Source organism: Gymnoscopelus braueri (assembly GCF_963280865.1).
Source record: "Gymnoscopelus braueri genome assembly, chromosome: 18".
NCBI classification, from domain to species: Eukaryota; Metazoa; Chordata; class Actinopteri; order Myctophiformes; family Myctophidae; genus Gymnoscopelus; species Gymnoscopelus braueri.
This window is the reverse complement of record NC_137618.1, coordinates 42,841,017-42,864,638: the sequence shown is the minus strand read 5'-3', so window position 1 is coordinate 42,864,638 and position 23,622 is coordinate 42,841,017. Positions and strand designations below refer to the sequence as shown.

Below are 23,622 nucleotides of genomic sequence, written 5' to 3'. Positions count from 1 at the left end.
GCTCATCGGTGGGGAATCCAAGCTAATAGAAACTGCAGACTTGGATGAATAAAAAAATATTTAAAAAATACATTTGAAAAACAAATCTGCCTAACGATGATGGTGGGTTTCTGAAGTGTCCACAGACCTCCTATGAGACATAGACCAAGTAGGAAAAAAAAATGTAACCATTTTATCATGGGCAATAGTGAGGACCAACTATTGTATATGAAGATAGGTTGAAAATGGGTGAAGTAAGGTAGCCTACATAAGCCTACAGCATTGGTTCTCAAAGTGGGGGCCGGGGACCCCCAGCGGTCCTTGAGGGGAATCCCAGCTAAATGTGTTACATACAGCGTCACAATAGTTTCAACTACTTTTTAACCATATTTTCTACCTTGGCTATTTAATAATAGCAGATATACAAGCTGTGCCTTTGTGCCGCGCTGCAAGCTTGTACATCTGCTATTTTTGAAAATATTTGAAGAATATCAAAAATGTTGAATACTTTTTTTTTAATAGTTTTTATAGTTTTTTTTTACACAAAAATCTTATCTTCTGGGGGTCCCTGGCACAAAACGTTTTCAGATGGGGTCCGTGGCCAAATACATGATAGAGAATTAAAGGATTAATGGACCGATCAGCACCACATTTCTTTTGCACTCTGCCAACAGATTTTTGGTTATACATGTTTTTTTACTCTCGCCTGGCAGGGCGTTAGAGAGATAAGAGCTCACTAACGCTCTTGACCAGGGCTAAGATATTGGCAGTTGAATGTAGGTTGTTTTTGCAAAAAGCAACAGAAAGCAGAGAAAAGGGCATTTTTCCAAATCCATTAGAATGTGGCTGTTGTTGTTTTTTGCGATCACGTGATTTGCTGCTTCATTGCTTCACTGGGAGTCAAATGGTGACTCATAGATTAGCGAAGAGCGCCAACACGCGTCAAAAGACGTCATTGGCGGTGTGGGTGTTGGATTGACATACGTCAAAAACGCATCATTGGCAGTCAATGAGTTAATTTCAAAGACCTCCAGTTTTATATGCATCAGACCCCCCTTTGTGAAAAAAGCTGAAATATGGGATCCCAATCTACACTGTAAAATCCCCAGTGTTAATTTAACTCTGAGTGCGTACAAACGGAGCGTACACACTCAGAGTTACAGACCCTTAAGGGTCCATTTGTACCCCTCTGGTGGTCCCTAGCCTGGTCCCCGACGTTGAGAACCAGTGAATTAAAACATAATTCACACAAACACAGGTCTCTGGCATGGAATCAAACTGGGGACAATAATTGTTTTATAGTAGGTGAACATGACCTACCTGCATCTCATTTTACAGCATAATTACAAAGGACCTGCACCTTGTCTTGAAGCCAGGCTGTGATCCTGCACGCCGTTTTGGGCGCATACCAAGCAGTGTGATTAACCTATTCAATCCGGGAACAGCACAGCTGTGTCATTTTAGATGTCTTTGGCTATTCAAAAATGGCAGATCTACAAGCTCATAGCGCGGCACAGAGTGCAGTGCTACGAGCTTGTAGATCTGCATTTATTTGTGTGAAAATGTGTGCAAATATATGAATTTATATTTTTTTAAACTAACATTTGTAAAATATTTTGTTCCAGGGACCCCCAGAAGCAAAGATTTGAGTTACAAATGTTCGCTTTAAAAATATATATATATTCAAACATTTGCACAAATGTTCACGATTTTTCAAAAAATTGCAGATCTACAAGCTCATAGCGCGGCATATATCTGCTATTTTTGAATAGCCAAAGAAATCTTAAAAATGGACACAGATGCGTTCCCGGTCTTAACGGATTAATTGAAATTATTTGGCAGTCAACCTCTGTTGACTAATGAGCATAAATGGATTAAAACTAAGCTACTTATTTGTATTCTTATTATACCTTAGCTGTTGTGATCTGCTTTGCCTAGTGATGAGTGACTCTAACACAAAGTGCAGTGACTCAAACATACAGTACATAACGGTATAAATTATGTTTTCACGTGTTTGCAGCAAACAAAACAGCAGGAGGTGAGAAGGAAGGAGAGTGGCTTTTCTAGTAGATGAAAGCAGATGTACCCTTGTGGCAGTTATTGTTGTGTTATCCTTGGATTTAAGGCATAAATAACGTGATGCGTTAAGATGTTCTGTCAACAGCCTAGCATATTACATACACATCTCCAATTCCGGGGTCTTTTTCTTTTAGTAAAACATTTCTTACAGTAGCAATCACAAACTTCACTTGGAAAGCAATACCAAAGGGTGTGAAAACGCTGAATATCTTTATGTAAGGATACGGTACAGACGTAAGCGCGATCTGTTAATGAAACACCGCTTTGTTTGGCGCTGAAGCACCAACCAAACACCCTTTTTGTCTGATGTTCATCTCATCTTCCCCACCTTGCTTCTGCTTCTCCAGCTGAAAAGGGTTTTAATTGAATGTCTTTTCAGCTCCATTGTAACTCCCCTGAGTCCATTTCCCCCACTGCCAGCACATTAACAAAAGGCCCGAGCTCCGCTCTGTTGTCGTGCACTTCGGACTTATTAATTGTGAATGTCACATTTAAGTGTGTATGTGTGTCTTTGTTTTCCCTTTTATTGTGGAACTTTAATAGCATATGAGAACCTAAGAGGCCCAAAGGACCCCCCTTCTCCCTTTAAGAAAGTTATATAATATTCGTCTTTGTGGACGTAAACTGCATTAAGCTGCATAATATTATAGCACCCACCTTTTAGATTTAAAAAAAGAAAACCCTGACTTTCTATACGCTGAATTTTATATAATTTAATTACATTTTGGCTCTGAAACAGTACATTCTGTACTTCTCCTCAAATATTTAAAATGCTCTTCAGCGATTCTTAAATGTCTATTGGAAAGAGTTTATCTGTGAGAGGGAGAGCTTCAGTGCTTTCGTGTGTGTGTGTGTGTGTGTGTGTGCGTGTGCGTGTGCGTGTGTGTGTGTGTGTGTGTGTGTGTGTGTGTGTGTGTGTGTGTGTGTGTGTGTGTGTGTGTGTGTGTGTGTGTGTGTGTGTTTTGATTGATTGATTGATTGATTGAATATTTTATTAACAGTTTGCAAAAAGTACAGAGGTACAGTTAGGGCCATTCACACTGAGCACTATAACTATAACTATACAAATATAGTTTAACAAATCGTCAAGTCAAGTGGATGGCATGCAGAGTTCACACCAGCTACAAAAATAAATACAATGGTGAACGATATAGTTATAGTTATAGTGCTCACTGCTCAGTGTGAATGGCGCTGTATACAATAACGCTAAAAGGATAACACAAAAAGCCCTGAGGGCTTGTTTCCATTGTGGTCCTGTGTATTCAACTCATCAAGACATCAGCTACTCAGTTTTTTTGAATGCGGTGGCTGCAAAAAAACAGTCGGCTGCCCACAACATGAGTTTATCAGCGGGCAGCCATAGTTTGGCATTCGTGCCCTTACAATAAAAGTCCGGAATTGAACATTTACTTCAGTAAAAGTACAAAAGTATTGGTATATCAAAATGTACTTAAAGTACCAAATGTACCAAATAATTGTAGTGGAGTAAAAAGTACAATATTTGCCTCCGAGATGTAGTAGTAGAAAAAGTATTGAAAATTGGAAATACAGAAGAAAGTAAAAAATACCTCAAAATTGTACATTGTACTTGAGAGTAAATGTACTAAGTTACTTTACACCTCTGAGTATAAAGACATACAATACTATACAGATCCTTAATGTGTGTGTGTGTGTGTGTGTGTGTGTGTGTGTGTGTGTGTGTGTGTGTGTGTGTGTGTGTGTGTGTGTGTGTGTGTGTGTGTGTGTGTGTGTGTGTGTGGCAGGGAGCAGAGTGTGGTGAGGGTCTCCGCAGGAGGAACCTGTCCTGTGTGGCCCACTGGGGGGACTGGCCGGACACGGCCGTCCTCAAGCTGGTGGAGGACGAGCTGTGTGGAGACAGACTGAGCCGGCAGAGCCAGCAGGAGCTGGAACGACCCTGCTTCGTCCCCTGTCCCGGTAAGAAGAACGCCTCCTGTGTGTGTGTGTGTGTGTGTGTGTGTGTGTGTGTGTGTGTGTGTGTGTGTGTGTGTGTGTGCGCGCGCGCGTGCGTGTTGACCGATCGCCGTGAAACAGCCAGTGGTGGCTTAAGTACTCACATTTTTTATTTAAGTAAAAGTATCAATACTGCGTTACAAGTAAAAGTCAGGAATTCAAAACTTACTTGAGTAAAAGAACAAACGTATTGGTATCAAAATGTACGTACAAATACAATAGCTGATCTGCAAGCTCACAACAGTTTGTAGATTGCAGTTTGAAGATCAGCCATTCATCACAAGATATAGTTTTGGGCTTTGGTCCTTAAGATACTGATAACCCATGTCTACTAACTTGATAGTATTCATTCCAACCATAGAAATAGAAAGAAAGAGGGGTTGAATGGGGCTGAACTTGAAACCAGCTATCAAACACACTTGCTGAGGATTTGAATTGCTATATGTATTCTCATTTCTTTTGTGGCACTGGTGATTTTCCTTTGGGGCTGATGGCTAAAACATCTTTGGAAAACCCCAGGCTTCAGACTTCAATACCAATCACGAATAGGCTGATATATCTCAATAAGAGGGGCAAATTGGGTTTTGAAGTATGAAATCCTATCAAAGTATGAGTTCACGATGAAGAAAAGTACATCAAAAAAGCATGAAAACAATACCAAGTACCCGCAAGTACCTGCATGTCAAAAAGGCTGTATTGTCCTTTAAGCATGCATAACGTTGCTGTCGGGCAGAAACCTCTTATCTCCATATTTCAACTTTTTGTGTTTTTTTCGTAAATTAATGCCCTGGTTGATCATACTACAGCGTCACACAAAAGTAGCAAAAGTAGCAAAAGTTTTGACCATATGAGGTTTCCACCTGACAAATGACAGATGATAACTAAAATGCATAGCTTTCAGCATACTTTAATACAAATCATGAATTGGCCGATATATCTCAGTAGCGGGGGAAAAAAACCTGTTATGAAGTATAACATTTTATCAAAAGTATGAGTTCATGATGAAGATAAGGACATCACAAATGCATGAAAACAATACCAAGTACGGTACCACATGTCAAAAAGGACGGCATTGTCCTTAAACATGCAGAACTGAAGTGCTTAAGCTTACTGTACCCACTGTCCAAGGGCTTTACGCAAGTCATTCTTTAACCACTTTCCTTACTTTGTTGATCTATCCTTGGCCCCCTAATTTCCTCCCTCTACACCACATCTCTCAGCCAAAAAAAAACCCTCAAAAACCTATCAACGAGCGCACAGTGCGTCGCAACGCCACGCGTTGTGAGCTCGTAGATCGGCTATTTTCGCCAAATGTTCGCCTATTATTATGACATGTCCCAGAATAGGGGCGCTAGGGTTCAAGTGCTTAAAGAGGAAGGAAAAAACCCAACATCATTATCCTTTATCGGCTAAAATAAAAAGAATTCAGGCCCTGTGAGTTTCATTGGCGTTGCTCTTAGGGAGAGACGGTTGTTTCAAGCCTTTTAACCATGAGGGATCGGGTGTCTGCTGGTCACTCTCTCTCTCTCTCTCCAGCCTCTGATCACGGGTGCCATTCATCATTCAAGCAGCCTTCGCTGTGTGCCTCGACTCTGGAGCAGGAGGGTGTGATTACAGTGGCCAAATGTGTGTGTGTGCGTGTGTGTGCGAGAGCGAGGGTGCAAGTGTGTGCTGCTGTCAGCATGTGTGGGTGTTTCATGTGTGTGTCTTGTACGTGGGAGGGTGTGCACGTGTGCAATGTGTGCCGGCTAAGCTGTGTGTGTGTGTGTGTGTGTGTGTGTGTGTGTGTGTGTGTGTGTGTGTGTGTGTGTGTGTGTGTGTGTGTGTGTGTGCGTGCGTGCGTGCGTGCGTGCGTGCGTGCGTGCGTGCGTGCGTGCGTGCGTGCGTGCGTGCGTGCGTGCGTGCGTGCGTGCGTGCGTGCGTGCGTGCGTGCGTGCGTGCGTGCGTGCGTGCGTGCGTGCGTGCGTGCGAGACTGTGTGTGCGAGACTGCGTGTGCATCCACATGTACACATTACTTTGTTTGTGTGTGTTTCATGTGTGTTTCGTGTGTGTAAGTGCGTCTCAACAGCCCCCCCCCCCCCCAGCAGCGTGGGGGACAGAACAGTATGGAAGATGAAAGATAATGAGCTGCTTCAGTCCACAGATTGTCGCTAATGGCCGGTCAGGGCACAGAATCAAAGGGACGCGCCGGCGGAGGAGACTTGGCAGTGGGTGGAATTATCACTGTGAGATGTCCTCATCCAGGATTACTGGGGAAATTGATGTTCGACCTTCAGCAAAGGAAGAGTTGATATGTTATTTGGAGACATGCAGAGTAGATTGCGTGTCGCTACCCGAAGGGAGAAATCAAACAAACCTTCCCCCTCCTTGAGAGAAGATATAATGTTCACTGTCGGCTTTTGCATTCACGGCTTGTGTGCCTGATTTATAGCCGATATCTACTGTCTAAGCTATATGAGCTTAATACAGTATATCGGATATTTTCGGTGTATGACACCTGTGCGCAACTAAGTATAACTCTAAAGTCTTTATAGATCGTAGCGCATCATTTAAAGTATGGATTGGTGTATTGTTTTTGAATCCCCCTCGGCCTGTCTCAAGTAATTTGCTTCGGTGCTTGGTACATTATCTGCAGAGATGCGGGTCGAAGTGGCGTTCGATATTATTTAAATCATTCAGGCTCTAGCTGGCGCACCAATAAAAATTGTTCTGTAACAGTCCCAGCTAATTTAAACGGGTATTTCACTTTACAATTTACAATTTAGGCATTTAGCAGACGCTCTTAATCCAGAGCGACAGTAAGCAAGCTAAACACAAGGTAATACATCAAATGCATAGAGATAGTAATCTAGGATCATAGGCAAGCCAAGAACCTATCATCAGTCTAAACAGTTTAATATAACAAATTATAAGCTGTACATTGAAACTATGCCAGGTCAACAAATGAACCTGGCATCTGTCTACATAACATGCTATCTAAATTACATTTTAACCTTTGCATAAAACTGCAAGGTCGTCAAGGCAAGGGCAAGTGCTACGGCAAGTGCTATGGGCCAAGGCGTAGTCTCATGAGGTGAATCTTCAGATTACGGCGGAAGATTGGGAGTGAGTCTGCAGTTCTAACTGCAATGGGGAGTGACTCTGAGTTCCACAGTTTGGGAGCCAGAAGGGAGAAGAGTCTGGGGCGTGTGGAGCGTTGTCCCGGATGATGTTTTAGGGAATATTCTGACAGCTTCCATGTCAGAACACTTTAAAACACATCTGGGGTCACCCCACTCAGTTTTTAAGTTTCTTGAGTCAATATTTAGATGTTTGGTATATTTTTTATCAGACACGACCCCATAAACCCGTCCTAACTTGAAACTCATGTTAGACTCATTGAAAACATACATCGCTGGTTCTCTATCAACCTGGCAATGCTTGCAAAAGATAAACCAACCTTCCAGCCAGGCATTTCCACCCCAGAATCCCTTCCACCACACACCAGCACAGCCACCTGTTCCAGCAGTTATCACTTGGTAGTGTTTTCATGCTTTTTTATATGTACTTTTCTTCATCATGAACTCAAATTGGTTTGAAGAAATTGTCGCAAAAAGTCAAAATATGCCATTTCTTTGTCTTCGTCTACAACGTAAAATGCAATTGTTATTGATTTGTCCAACAAGTATGAATCCAGGTCCTGACCTACAGTATATGAGAGATACTGTTGTTGTGGTTTTTCTCAGGAGACTGTCATCTGACGGAGTGGTCCTCTTGGAGCTCGTGCCAGCTCATCTGTCTGGAGGGACGCAGCTTTGAGAGCACAGGTCGCCAGGCGCGCTCCAGGGCCGTGGTCATCCAGGTCCTGGAGAACCAGGACGGCTGTCCACAGCAGGTCTTTGAGACCCAGCCCTGCAAAGGTATACTGAGGACAAACCCTGCATCACAATAGGAAACAGGGTTGCAACTATCGATTATTTTCTTAGCGACTATTTGATGAATTTAACTTTTTTGATTATTGAGTTTATTGAGTTTATTAGGATCCCCATTAGCTGTTGCATAACAGCAGCAACGTTTCCTGGGGTACACACATAACATAACAAACAAAGACATTAACCAAGACATTTACAAGACATTGACATAAAATTTGACAACGTCAATATACTTTCATTTAGACCAGTGGTTTTCAATCTTTTTCATGCCAAGGACCCCCAAATTGATATACATTTGGCCGTGGACCCCCATCTGAAAATGTTTTGTGCCAGGGACCCCAGAAGCAAAGATTTGAGTTAAAAATGTTCGCTTTCGAAAAATATATATATTCAAAGACATATTTTCAATATTTTTCAAAAGTAGGAGATCAGAGTGCCGCGCTATGAGCTTGTATATCTGCTATTTTTGAATAGCCAAAGCTAAGTGGTTAAAATGATTGTGACCCATTTCCTCAGTTCCCAGAAATAGCTTTTTTGCTAATGTTTTTTACCACCTATAATAGCATACCCAAAATAGGGATGCCAGGCTGAAAGTGGTTACATTTGATCACTTATATAGAGTCCATACGTATTGACCGACACACAAGACACAGGGAAGAAAAGGGACTGCATGGTAAGGGCATGGATATCGCCCTGCATTCAAGAATATAAAACAGTGGTTTGAAATCCTTTTTATCTGAAGAAAAGGGGCTCAAGTGTCTCTGACCATTGTCCTGCTGAAAATAAATCTCCCCCTCTTAGCCGCCTGCCGGGGGAAAGTGAGATCCCCTTTTTTTTATATAAAAAAAATAAATCTCTCCCTTGGTGCATTTCTACCCCGATTCCTCTCATCTCGTTTCCCGCAGAACGCCTTTGTCTGGTAATAGCAGCGTCCTGCTTTGCTGCTCAGTGGAAAATGAGCTCCTTTAGTTTCACCACAATGCGGAATTTCGCCTTTTTCCCCCTTGTAATGTGCGAGCCGGCGAGTGCTGCGAGGGAGGTGGGTTGGCTTAACCCGTTAAGACCGGGAACGCATTTTCAAGATTTCTTTGGGCTATTCAAAAATAGCAGATCTACAAGCTCATAGCGCGGCACAGAGTGCCACGCTACGAGCTTGTAGATCTGCATTTTTTTTTTAATCGTGATTCTTTTTTGCAAATCTTTGAATATATATATACATTTTTAACTCAAATCTTCTGGGGGTCCCTTGAACAACATATTTTGAGATGGGGGGGGTCCGCGGACAAATACATATCATTTTGGGGGTCGTTGACATGAAAAAGTTTGAGAACTACTGATATGTACATACGTTTAAAAAAAAAACTGTTTTAGAAGTTTAGAAGACATTTGAAGAATCCCTAGAAAAAAAATTAAGTTAAAAATGTTCGCTTTAAATATATATATTCAAATGTTTGCACACATTTTCACGATAAAATAAAGAAATAGCAGATCTACAAGCTCATAGTATGAGCTTGTATATCAGCTATTTTTTTAATTGCCAAAGAAATAATTACACAAATGCTTTCCCGGTGTTAATGGCTTAATGCTCAGGAAAGCCTGAAGTCACGCCTGCATGGTGCCACAGCACACACTCCTAATGAGCTCCGCTTGCCTTTGGTTGCATGTCGTTATCCAGGGGGGAAATGCCACAGCTACCAGTGGAGGACAGGCGGCTGGAGTGACAATGAAAGAGTGGTGTGGTGTCAACGCTCGGACGGCGTCAATGTCACAGGTGAGACGGTGGAAAGTGTGTGTGTGCGCACGCACGTGTGTGTGTGTGTGTGTGTGTGTGTGTGTGTGTGTGTGTGTGTGTGTGTCCGTGTGTGTGTGATGTCTCTAGAGCCCACCGCCCACCCACCTCAGAGGGCCGTGCATACTACATACACACAGAAAAATAATGGTTCTTAAATGGTTCTTTAAAAGGCTATATGGTCCCACAAAGAACCAAGAACCATCAACTACTAAAGAACCATTTGATCCATGGTTCTTCATGTTCCTCATCTAGTTCTAAGAGAACCATAAAATGTAATGTTGTCCAATCTGAATGGAGTTTGTTTGGTCTCCCTGCTCTCTATTGAGACATTTAGATCGTGTCAAAGGTCATGTCTCACCTAGACACAGGATCTAACACGAATTTTGACCTGATGATTCAATTTATCCCCTGAGCAAGCAAGGCTCTATTAGGTCAATGGTAAAAAATGTCAGCACTTGCGCCGGAAACCGTGTTCAAATCCGGAGTAGAAGAGGAAAGTTACATTGTGCAGCTTTAAGCCTTATTTTATACGCTGTCATACAATGGTATCGGGGGGGGGGGGGAGTGGAAATAGCCACTATACAAGCTCACAATGCGTTGCATAGGAGTGCTTTGTGAGCTTGCAGATCTGCCATTTGCGGTATTTTTGGAAATGTATTATTTAATTCAAATAGCATATTTATTAGAATAGATTTGTTACATTAGTTTGATTAGCCACTTAAACCCCAGCATCGGTATTGTGGGGAAAGCGTTGTGAGCTTGTCGATCTGCTATTTTAAGCGAAAGCTTTCCCCACAATACCAGAATACACTAGTATTGAGCACTGAGGGACTCCGGTTACCCATATGGGGTTTAAGTGGTTAACTGTTGCACCAACTCACGCATAGATGCAACCCAAGCTTCAATCTCTCTCTCTCTCTCCCTCTCTCCCTCTCTCTCTCTCTCTCTCTCTCTCTCTCTCTCTCTCTCTCTCTCTCTCTCTCTCCCTCGACCTCCCTCGACCTCCCTCTCTCTCAGTTTGTCTCTTTCCTTCATTCCCTGGCTCTGTCTTCAAGATAGAGGAGTGCATACAGTACACGCACACGGACCACATACAGAGTGGGAGGGATGGAGGGGAGGAGGCACGATAACTCTGCTACAGTGTCTTAGTTGAATTTACCACCTTCTTATTTGATTTGCCCATTTCTGGCCGCGGTATCCATTGATTTCCCCTCTCCCTCCGCACATAACTAATCAATAAGCCCGAGTCTCTGCCGAGAGGCTTTCAATCCATATAAATATAATGACACATTTGTATTTGGGGGAAATGAAGCGGCATGGAGAAACAGAACAGAGGTATAGTCGCGGGTGGGATGGGGGAACTTGTTGTGCGGTAAATATCAGGTAAATTATCACCGTAGGCAGTGGTGGGAAAAGTACTCACATGTTTTACTTAAGTAAAAGTATCAATACTGCAATGTCGAAATACGCTGTTACAAGTAAAAGTCCGGAATTCAAAATGTACTTGAGTGAAAGTACAAAAGTTTTGGCATCAAAATGTACTTAAAGTACCAAAAGTAAAAGTACTCATTAGTCATTATGCAGAATGTCCCATTTCAAGTTTTCAAATGTATAAAAATCTTAATGCGTGATGCGACGCATTGTGAGCTTTGTAGATAGGAAATGTATATACTGTAGGGCTTAAGTGGTTAATGTATGTTTTGTAATATTAATCAAAATCTACAAAGTATCTAGTAACTAAAGTGTTCAAATAAATGTAGTGGAGTAAAAGTGCAATATTTGCCTCTGTGATGTAGTGGAGTAGAGGTAAAAGTATTGGAAATTGGAAATACAAATACCTCAAAATTGTACTTAAGTACAGTACTTAAGTAAATCTACTTAGTTACTTTCCACCACTGACTGTAAGGAAGTGTCTTTGGCAAATACACAGCCTCACGCCCGATTGATACTTCTTTGCACGACCGAAAATAGCTCACAACGAGTCACGTCCGTGACGCACAACTGTGAGCTTATAGATCTGATGTTTGTTTTTTTTTGGTTTTGCGATGCCTTCGTACAACAGAGCATAAATCAGGCATCAGTCGGCGTAATCTCTCCCTTTCTCGCGCGGGAGGCGAGTGCCCCGGTGGGCATTACTCTTTAATATTTTGACATGCAATTTTCCCCACGTTGGGATTACAATGTTCGCAGATTGATCAGGGAGCCCGATAGGCATGCGAGTCCATTAATCAGGCGCGACGCCGCGGTTTGTTTGGTGATCAATGGCTAAAAGGTACAAGTGGTATATGAACCCCTTGTTTGTGTGTGTGTGTGTGTGTGTGTGTGTGTGTGTGTGTGTGTGTGTGTGTGTGTGTGTGTGTGTTTTGTCAGGGGGCTGCTTTCCACAGAACAGGCCGACCACGGTCAGACACTGCCATCCACCGTGCACCAAACCCTTCTCCCACTGCACACCGGTAAGATTCTGACCAATGGGGGCAGCACTTAAGCCTGATTTAGACTTGACTTGGTTGCACATCGTTTTAGTAACAATGTAATCTAACAATTAAACGAGTAGTTCATCCAAAAAAGTACTTATTTTCTAACAATTACACACCCCATGAAGCATTGAATTCTTGGATTATTTTTTGTTTTTTATTTATTTTTTCTTTGAATTTTTATCCCACGATTTTGTAACCCCTATTTTTTACACGCGCATTTTGTCGCATTCCTAAGCCAATCATTTGATTACCGGCGGAAAGATGCTAATGTATCCGGTAGAAGACTCAAAGGAAACTCTTTGTGTCTCCTACCGGAAATACACCCGGTCATCAAATTTAGGAATGCTACAAAAACAGAAAGATATCCATGAATTCAAGGCTTCATGGGGTGTGTAATTGATCGAAAATAAGTAATGTTTTGGGTGATCTACATGTTTTGGGTGATCTACTTCTTTAAACAATGTGTCAAGTCACACATGATTTTCCAGAAACTGTTATTTATAGGTTTTCCAAGCATCTAATTAATGCACATTATGACAATGCAGTTTGTCTTCTGTTCATTATGTCGACGTTTATCTAATGTTTCAATATATTGTTTGTTGTTTCAAAATATATCATATGCTTCATATATCCTATGCTTCAAAATATAGCCTACTATAGCTACTGAGATGTTTGTGTTTCATCATGATCCTTGACATTTAGTTTAGGCTTCTAAAATATCATTTTAATAACAGTAATATTATGATGGCATTCCATTTAGCCTACCCTCCTCCATTTAATATTATGCCAAGTCCTTTTTCTGTTCATCCGAGGGTGTTTCGTGAAAAGCAATTTGACGCATTTCATTAAGTAATAATGTAATGTAACATATTGCTTTTTAATTAAAAGTAATATTTTATGAAAGTATACCTTCCCCAATTCTGCCGTTAGCCACTGACTCTGGCTGCTAAACAGCAGTGTGGTAGAAATGTGCTGTGGATTAGATTGGAAGTGACCAACATGTTTGGCTAAAACGTGAACATGTGCTGCCCCTCGCAGTGCCCCCCGTGTAACTGCAATTAACCCATTCAATCTGGGAACGCATAGCTGTGTCATTTTAGATGTCTTTGGGCTATTCAAAAATAGCAGATCTACAAGCTTGTAGATCTTTGCTTCTGGGTATTCTACAAATGTCTTCTAAATCCCAACAGTTTTTTTGTTAGTTTTTTACATATGTTGCTATAATATCAGTGGTTCTCAAACTTTTTTTTATGTCAAGGACCATCCAAAATGATATGTATTTTTCGGACCCCCCCCCCCCCCTCTCAAAATATTTTGTTCCAGGGACCCCCAGAAGCAAAGATTTGAGTTAAAAATGTACATATATAGTTTATTCAAAGATTAGCACACATTTTCACGATTTCTTCAAAAATAGCAGATCTACAAGCTCATAGCTTTGAGCTTGTAGATCTGCTATTTTTGAATAGCCCAAAGAAATCTAAAGTGACACAGATGCGTTCCGGGATTGAACGGGTTAAAATGCTCTACTTGATTTCCCTTGGGTATATTTAACCAATTGAACCCTATAGAGTCCCTATTCTGGGCATGTCAATATATAGGAAAACATTCTGTGAAAATAGCAGATCGAGCTTGTAGATTTTTTTTTTGTCATTTTCAGGCGATTCATAGATTTGTTGGTGTATTAAAAAAAGGATAGACCTCTGGGCCACCCGGGTCAATGAAGTATAGGGTTTTTAAGTGATTAAAAGCTCTTCAAATTTCATTTTAGCAGCATGTTGAAACACGATCCCTCTCTTTTGATGTTGATGTTTATGATGTTTACGAGAAGTATGGGCTGGGAAATGAAACAACTGTGTGTAACACACCATGGCTGACGGCGCATGTTGAAATGGAGTTATGGATTTCTATGCCGTATGTTTGATGTTTTTACACAGAAGCACATTATGGTCCCATTAGTTCATACGTTCACTATCGTTCCTGGGGTCCCAGCGGGAATCAAACGATGTAAGTGATGTGCATCGGTGTGTTCCCCCATGCAGCCACTGAGCCGAGCACTTTTTAAAAGGGGCTTGGCTTTCAGATAAATCAAAAGTGTCTCTTAAAACAGTACAATCTCCGTGAAGGAGTAGCTCCCCATACATCACAGGCAATGCCGTATTGACGGCGTTTTGTGGCTATGGGAAAGTAATGATCACGCCCATCGATCCACGCCGGTCTTAAATGAGGTTCTCCTCCCCGTTCTCCCTCAACCCCCCCCCCCCCTCCCTTCCCGCTTGAACAGAATGGAGTGTGTGGGTGTGAGAAGGGTTACACCGAAGTGATGACCACGCACGGCTTCCTGGACTACTGCACCAGGACGCCGGGGGCGGACAACAAGAAGGCCGACGTGAAGACCAACTCCGGCAGGTTGAAACCGCGGCCGCCCCCCGCGCAGGACCACTTCAGCGAGTGGAGCCTGCGGCCCGTCGGCCCAGGTATACCGGAAAAGCCTGATTTGTACTGAGCTTGTAGATCGTACTTGTACTGTAGTTCGTGCAACCAATTATTAAGTCAGGCACTTACAAAAACATGCAGTACACACACACTCTCTTGTGTTTTCCAGACTTATTTTCCAGATATTTTTCCTATCGATTAGTCACCCCATGGAGACTTGAATTCATGGATTATTTTTTAGTTTTGGTCGCATTCCTAAGCCAATAATTTGATTTCCGGTAGGAGACACAAAGAGTCTCCTTTGTGTCTCCTTTACTTTTTGGATACGATGTGCAGAAAGGGGTAAGAAACATGTAAAGTGGAAAATATTCGAAAATGTCCTGCTCAAACGGCACCGGGCCACGTAGGACCTCATCTCGGAGCTACATAGCGGAGGGAGATGTTCTAAATGGGGCTAGCAGTACACACACTCTGTTGTGATTTTCGGACATGTTAACCACCTGATCTGCTAATTTAGATATTTTTGAAAGTTTCTGAAAATGAAAAGAAATTAAGATTTTATTTTTTACTATTTTTGACAATATAATGAGCCAAAAAAGTCATTTTGCGAAACATGTTGGACCACCTCCAAACAGACAGCCTCACCGGGGTGTGTGTGTGTGTGTGTGTGTGTGGGGGGGGGGGTTGAACGTGTTCTTCTTAAACAGGAACACGGGAAACGTGTTCTTGTTACACGGGGAACGGTCTTAAACAACCAAACAAGCTTTTCTTATCACACTCACAGCAGAGATCTCTACACCAGTATGAGCAGTATAACAAATGTGTATAACCCCCTGCTTTTCTAATTACACAGACGGAAGACTGAAGCTGTGGGTTTACGCCGTGACGGCAGTTGGATTCATCCTAATATTATTTATTATTGCACTATCATTCCTGGTCTGGTATGTATACATATATATAGATCACTGCCTCAAAGGTTTTCTTACTGTGCAATCATCACCAAAACTCCAACGCATAATAATAATAATCAGAATAAACTTTATTGTCACATCACATGCATCACATATCTTTACAGGTGTAAAGAACTGTGTGAAATAATATTAAACTCTATAGCGCTTTTTCAAACAGAATTACAAAGTGCTTCACAGCACGCAGCATAAAAGAACAAAACAATTGCAAGAAACATAATGAAACCGTAAAAGGATAAAAGTGTGCGAGAAACATATAATTAAAAAACATGAGATGAGAAAGATGAGAACACAACTGACTTTGACTTAGGCAAAATTGGGTTTTTTTACTCATGATTGCTTAAGTCACCTAGATGACTTAAGGTGGCATTACACTACGAGATAATCTGGGTAAAAAACAACCCTCCCGAGTATCGGGGGGGCGTGTCTACCCCAGCCTAGATCGGGGGAGAATCTCGGGCATAAACATCGTCTAGTGTGAGGGTTCAAAGATCCAATCTGAACCCTCCCGAGTTGCTCACAGGACGATCGGGGCCACTCCGATCATTATTTTCATTTTACAATATGGACTGACAGTCCTATAGGCTATTATAGCTATAATGTCCATAGAGAATATATCCCCACCTGAAAGATGCTTATTAAACTTTATAACTTGCCTGGTACCATTCCATGCTTCATCTTGCCGTCTAAATTATATTCCTTGGCTTGCAAACAGCCAAAACGTGTGTAGCCGATGAAACACAGCGGCTTTGCATTGATGACACCAGGTATAAGAAACTCATGAAGTGCGTTCGGAAATACAGCACTTACAGCACGCGGAAATTGCGCACCAGAGCGCACTCGCCTATTAGTTTGTATTGGCCAGTGCGCTCTGGTGCGCAATTTCCGAACGCATTGCTGTCCAATGTGTCCATATTCATCTTTAAATGCCCTGTTTTCAGCACTGTCACATATCTTTTATACATATCTTTTATACTATTTATACTTTTGGATAGTGTCATTTCTCTTGTTAACTAGCAGATTATGTTTAGTGATCTCAAGCAGTCTGTCTCTCTCCATAAGTAGCAGCTGCAATCCATCCAGTAACGACCAATTTATGCTTCGACGTACAACGATCAGTGCATGGTGGGAAAAGTACTCAGATATTTTACCTATAAGTAAAAGTATCAATACTGCAATATAGAAAAACTCTGTTACAAATAAAAGTCTGGAATTCAAAATTTACTTGAGTAAAAGCACAAAAGTATTAGTATCAAAATGTACTTAAAGTACCAAAAGTAAAAGTACTAAAATGTTTGAAAATAGCAGATCTACAAGCTCACAATGTGTTGCGATGCAATGCATTGTGAGCTTGTAGATTGGCTATTTTCAAATGGCCTGTAGGCCTATACAATATGGCTAAAGTTAATGTAGTTAATGTATGTTTTATAATATAATAATTGATAATAGCAAAGTAACTAGTAACTACAGTTTTCAAATGATTGTAGTGGAGTAAAAGCACAATATTTGCCGTTGGAGTGTAGTGGAGTAGAAGTAATACAATAGTACTGAAAATTGGCAATACTCCAGTAAAGTAAAAATACCAAAAAATTATGCGCTGCAGTGTGAGCTTGTGGATCTGCTCTGACGGGTGCTGTGTGTGTGTGTGTGTGTGTGTGTGTGTGTGTGTGTGTGTGTGTGTGTGTGTGTGTGTGTGTGTGTGTGTGTGTGTGTGTGTGTGTGTGTGTGTGTGTGTGTGTGTGTGTGTGTGTGTGTGTGTGTGTGTTGCGAGGCGAAGCGCAGCTGGCTGTCGGAAAAAAAACACTGAATTGACATATGAAAATGTACGGATTGTAATGTGTAACTTTATTTAATATCAAAATAATATAGGCTACTGATATAATAATATCTTATATAATTATTAATAATTAATAATTATTATTCTTTTAAATATATTTTTCTATGTATTATTGCTGTGTTCGGGCAAGCCCGAGAATCTGGATAGAATCTTGTAGTGTGAGATGCCCCCGATTTTTATAATCGTGTAGTGTGTGCATATATAAGATAATCTGTGAATCTTGAAATATTATCTTGTAGTGTGTGATGATACCCGATTTCAAAATCGTTTAAGATTGAAAAAGTCTTGTAGTGTAAGGCCAGCTTTAGGCACAGTGGTGGAAAAAGTACTCACGTCTTTTACTTGAGTAAAAGTATCAATACTGCAGTGTAGAAGTATTGGCATCAAAATATACATAAGGTACCAAAAGTAAAAGTACTCATTATGCAGAATGTCCCATTTCACAAGTTCAAAATGTATACAAAATCTTTTGAAAATAGCAGATCTACAAGATCACAATGTGTCGCATCGTGACGCATTGTGAGCTTGTAGATCTGCTATTTTCAAATAGCCAAAAATATATATATATAGGGCTGAAGTGGTTAATGTATGTTTTGTGGTAATAATCTAAATCTGCAAAGTAACTAAAGCTGTCAAATAATTGTAGTGGAGTAAAAGTATAATATTTGCCTATGAGATGTAGTGGAGTAGAAGTAAAAGTACTGAATATTCTGTACTTTTTTACTCCAGTAAAGTAAATATCAAGTGTACTTAAGTACAGTACTTGAGTACATGTACTTAGTTACTTTACACTTTTTGCTTAGGCAGATAGTGATTTTTTGTTTTGTCTTTCCTGAAAACCATAAAAATATGACGTAGGCAATTATGCTAACGAAATGTGAAATTGAAGAAGTGATTTTCTTTTTTTAATGTTTCAAATATTTTTATTGTGAAGCACAGGATAGGATTATACATTTTACGTTCACATACATGGATTGCTTCCTTTTTCTTTTCAAAAACAAACAGACATATACACAAAATAAACAGGTAAAATTAAAAGAATACACTCAACCTTAAACAAAAAACAATGGACCCCCCCGCCTCCCTTCCCCCTCCCCAGAAGTGCTGCCCCAAATTACGTGCGACACGGGTCATCCACAAGGATTAGCCTAATTCAACCTTTAAGAAAGGAGACTAAAGGCTTCCAAATATTTTCAAATATTTTTTTTTAAAAGACCACTGAATTTGGTTGCCTGATCTCCTCTGGCAGGTCATTCCAAGGTCCAGGGGCCCTGGTGGCAAGGGTTGATTGCCTTTGCTGTACTCCGGCTCATACTGTATGTGGTAGACCGAGCCCTGCCTTAAAAGTAATCAATAGGGAGGCTAAAATTGGTGTAATGAGCTCTGCTCTTTTAGTTTCAGTTTGCAGTCTAGCTGCTGTTTTCTGAATTAATTGAAGATGGGATATGGTTTTGTTTTCTTTGTAATGCCAGAGTGGAGGCGATAAATGCAGGGATGACTTTTTCCTTGATCAGCAAGAGTAACTTACATACAACAGACATTTTAGATGTGTTTCTTACCATGGCTCGCATGGGAATAAAATAAAACTGTATCAGAACAGGACAAACTTTGAGAGAACAGAGGACATTGTTTTCCATCTGTTGGAACCCAATATAACCCTGTCAAGTGACAACTGACATTTGTGATATTTTTTCTGCTGCAGCTATCAGATAATGGAATTCTTTGTCATTCTAGTATGTGACACAGTGTCAAGGGTGTTCAAAGTCATTCATGTCGTCTTTGCTTTTTTCTTGTTTTTTTTGTTTTCTTTCTCTTCCAGCAAGCCACCCAAAACATCAAAGATGTCCCCACCACCACAGAAACCTTTGACCCTCGCCTACGACGGTGATGTGGATATGTAACCGTGCTCCTATGCCTCGCCAGGACGCGTTTCGCTGTTACAGACTTTTATCTCTGCTTTCAGAATGTTAGCGACCACATTGCCCTTCACATCCCCCACCGCCTGGTGGCCCATTGGAGCTAGCTAGCTGAACGCTATAACTGTAGTTCCAATGGTGCCACGATGAAAGGTGGGACGTACCGTATGGAGCAGAATAGCCCAAAAAGACTGGCCGAGGGCAACCTTTCCTTACGGACAAACGGGGGACAAAGGTGTCAACACTTGACTGACGTTAATCTGGTCATTGAGAACAAATGGATTTCTCGTGACCGGGTTGCTGAATTGCTCGCGATGTGAAAACTCTGTAACGGTACTGTATCCAAACCTCCAAACATCAACCCTCCTCGGAAAAGCTGTTGTGATGCAGAGACTAATGTGGATCCTCAGGTGCTGGTTATGGAGTTTTTGTGCCAAGAATCAGAGAGGCCATCATGTCATTTGTCCCTTGTAAAACACGAGAGAGACATCATATTTTGGGTGAACACTAACAGCCGCAGTAGATTGTGATATTCAAAGTTGGACCAATGGGACATTTAATTTGTAGGACGTTTCTTCTGTACTGGACATTTGTAGGAAACGCCATGCATCTTTTGAGTAAATGGACAGCTGTTTTTTTAATTATTGTTATTATTAAAGTCTTTATGCACTACATTAGTGCTGATTCATTCTTGTTTTTTCCTTTCAAAAACTTTTCTAGTGTTTTCATTGTAATGCAAGTTATTGCTGTGAAATAGTGTTTTCTGTTGATGATGCCATATGATGTGTTTGGACTTTGAACAGTGATACCAAAAGCAGGCTTGCCTTGTCTTGTTTGTTTGATTATACAATAAAACTATAATTCCCCCTCTGTGGTTCTCTGGCCACAGAACAAATTAGTAGAGAAACAACAACAGAAAATAATACAAAATACTCATAAAAAAATCACATTGCTCTTATGACAATTGCAGTTGAGAAATGGATCTATTCTACACAATGAAAGGCAGACACAGAATACCACTCATGAACGCGTTATTACCGGATACGGCAGTGTTGTGCCAAGGACCGCCCATACCTTCTTCTGATTGGTTGAAATTATGTGGAACTTGAGCCATGAGAGGCACCGTTGAGCGAGCTTAGGCGAGCGAGTTCCCGTGCGAACGTTGCGAAGTCCGCTTCAGCCAACTCAGCGACGCTCGAGTTTCGTCCCGATAGGGACAGGATCGTAATCATGTTTTGGGGTGAGCGTTCTTGTATTCGGCACAACTGTCAATCAAAGTGACTACTGGCCAATCACAGCGCCTCTTTTCCGGGACTTGGCACTATGCCCTTAGAACTTAAACCCTATATATTTAGTTGACCGGCTTCCCCCAGGGCTCTATACCGGGTCAGCTCCTGTTTTCCCTCTACACCAAATCTCTTGATCTACAATCTCAAGTGTTGTGAGCTCGTAGACTGGCTATTTTCGCCGAATGTTCGCCTCAGAATAGGGACGCTGGGGTTAACCACTTAAACCCTCTATTCTTGGTAAAACGGACCTGAGTTGCAATTGTACTTGGACCGCTTTTTTCACGTCTACACCAAATTTCTTCGCCAAAAATAGCCACGCTCACAGCTCGCTATTTTTGGTCAATGTTACCCCCATAATACAGATGCTAGGTTTCAAGTGGTTATTAATGACCATGTAATGCAGAATATCATTGTACTACCTGTTGTCCACTTTCAGAACCAGGAAGCAGAAATGGAACACAGCAATGAGCAGCTTGAATTCGCTATTTGATCGTATGGTGGGCACACGAATTTCATTGAAGTAAATTATCTTCTTTTTTATAAAGGAGGAAGTCATGATTACCATAATGCCAGACGATCATTTTTTGTTTTTGTTGGTGTGTTTCTTTTAACACAAACCCACAGATTCAGACTACAAAGACACCAGGCAGAGCAAAGAGGAGAATGCTTTCATTATTTTTCATTTCTTCTGCTTTTCACTTCATATTGTTTACAAAAGTAAAATGTCTATACTCATTTCTTGCCTTTTATTTATTTCAGAGTGGAACAGACTGTGTGTTCTGAAGAGTAGAGCTAATTAAGCAGACAGAAACTCAACAAAAGAGCTTTTGATATAAATCGGTGTAAATCAAGTTTTGTTTTTACAAGTCCATCCATCATAAAGTCATTCATGGATTATGTATTTGTCCTTTCATTGCTTCTATTTGACATCAGTATGTTGTTGACATTTAAAATCAAATAAACAGACAATGGAGAGATACAGACAAGAAATCATATTCATACATGTAATTATTGATTTATTTATGTCTTCATGATCCATTACTCACTCCTTAACACAGAAAGATTCTTGCATGAAGTCTGGCTCAAGCTCAAAGATTCTACAACTGAAAAACATATTATTGTTATTATTCAGGAAGCAATTGTGTTGATGTCCTTTCTGAACATGTCCTCCTAAAGCAATTGGATCTCTAGCTACATCTGTTGTGACCTCACACATGACTGTACCTTGGGACTCGGTCACATACAGTTGCATTGCCTCCCAGAATTGGGAGGCAAACATTTTCGTATCACACATTTGAAAGTACTGACATCCTGTGGAGCAGTGGTTCTCAAACTTTTTCATGTCAACGACCCCCAAATTGACACTTATTAGGCCGCGGACCCCCATTTGAAAAGATATGCCAGGGCCCCCCATAAGAGAAGGTGTTTAAGGCTCTAGCAATGATTTTCAACCATTTTAATTTCAAGGACCCCCAGTTTGACATGCATTAGGCTACGGACCCCCATTTAATGGCATTTCTATCTCTGGGACCCCGATTTTTATTGTAAAATCAATGCTAATTTAACTCTAAGAGTGTACAAATGGTTCCATTTGTACACTCTCAGAGTTACAGACCCACAAGGGTCCATTTGGTTCCTAACTATCCATCGTTTAGCTGGGGACCCCCTGGAACTCCCTCAAGGACCCCTGGGGGTCCCCGGACCCCACTTTGAGAACCACAGCTGTGGTGGCCTGAAATAATAACGGGGTGGTAAACATGATATTACGGTGTGAAACAACTATTTAAAGTTGTTGTTTTTTGACAGCATGTGCGAAACAGGGAAGCACATATCCGATCTGCTGCCGATCGAGTCCCGGGCTACAGCGATGGGCGAGGTACCCGAATGGGGCTATATTGTTGGGTCACCAACTCAAAGCATTTCTCTGCGTACAACCTAACATGGATAACTGAGTGCATTATTCCCTGACACCCCTAGAATAGAAATGAGCGTGTGCTGTTTTCCTTTGTCCACACATCAATGATTTGGCCTTGTGAGAATTGAATTGATTATGAATGTCTTTTTACCGACAACTTTATAAACGTAATGGTTGTTAGAGTGCTGTTGTTACTCGTTGGTAATAACAACTCTGTTCCACCAGCCAACTGTATTGTATGCATGCTTGATCTGTTTTGGCAGAACGTGCTCCAAGTGTCCTTGCATTCATACCGTTTCTTCAAAGTTTGCCAAATGACCGATGGTTTTATGAAGGCAAAGTTTTCCACTGATATTTGGCTCATCCAAGGGAAAAAAATTAAGGAAATTTGGTAGTAATTGTGTGATTATCGACTAACAAACAAACATCTGCCAACTTTTACATTCTCAGAGAGAGTACAGCCAAACGGTGTCTATCAGTGACCTTCGGAGAGGTCAGACTTGCCTTTTGTTGTTTTGATGGCTCTATTGGGTTATGACATGACAAATCCTGATAGTGGCTCCAGTGTGTTAGCTGATTATTTCCAGTAATCCCATGCCATTTGTGTTACTATTGTGTGTACATGGAGAGTTGGACAAAAATGCAAATAAATTGTGGTACTCTGTGTGGAAAATAATACACCACGTTTTCTAATTTCTTCTTTTTCTTCCACATCACTGAGAGTCGTGGAGCCAAAGTGAAGTTCACACACGTTCAAATTGGACACAATTCTATATAGCAGTGGTTCTCAAACTCAAAAGGACCCCCAAATTGACACTTATTAGCCAGCGGACCCCCATTTAAAAAGATATACCAAGGCCCCCCATAAGAGCAGATTTTTACGACTCTAGCAATGATTTTCAACCATTTTAATTTCAAGGACCCTCAGTTTGACATGCATTAGGTTGGGACCCCAATTTATATTGTAAAATCAATGTTAATTTAACTCTCAGAGTTAGACCCATAAGGATCCATTTGGTTCCTAACTATCTAACTCCCTCAAGGACCCCTGGGG

General features: G+C 41.1%; 1 protein-coding gene across 1 annotated transcript in view; it reads left to right on the top strand.

Annotated features, from left to right (window-relative positions):
* thsd7ba (thrombospondin, type I, domain containing 7Ba) overlaps window positions 1–19,911 on the top strand; it is a 271,757-nt gene extending 251,846 nt beyond the window's left edge. Inside the window, exons 22-28 of the mRNA XM_080456937.1 lie at window positions 3,822–3,993; window positions 7,756–7,929; window positions 9,617–9,712; window positions 12,104–12,186; window positions 14,492–14,684; window positions 15,497–15,584; window positions 19,268–19,911. Of these exons, the coding sequence (XP_080313063.1) occupies window positions 3,822–3,993; window positions 7,756–7,929; window positions 9,617–9,712; window positions 12,104–12,186; window positions 14,492–14,684; window positions 15,497–15,584; window positions 19,268–19,349 (888 nt within the window). The 3' untranslated portion in view covers window positions 19,350–19,911. The remainder of the gene's footprint in view (window positions 1–3,821; window positions 3,994–7,755; window positions 7,930–9,616; window positions 9,713–12,103; window positions 12,187–14,491; window positions 14,685–15,496; window positions 15,585–19,267) is intronic.
* The last annotated feature ends 3,711 nt before the right edge of the window (window positions 19,912–23,622 follow it).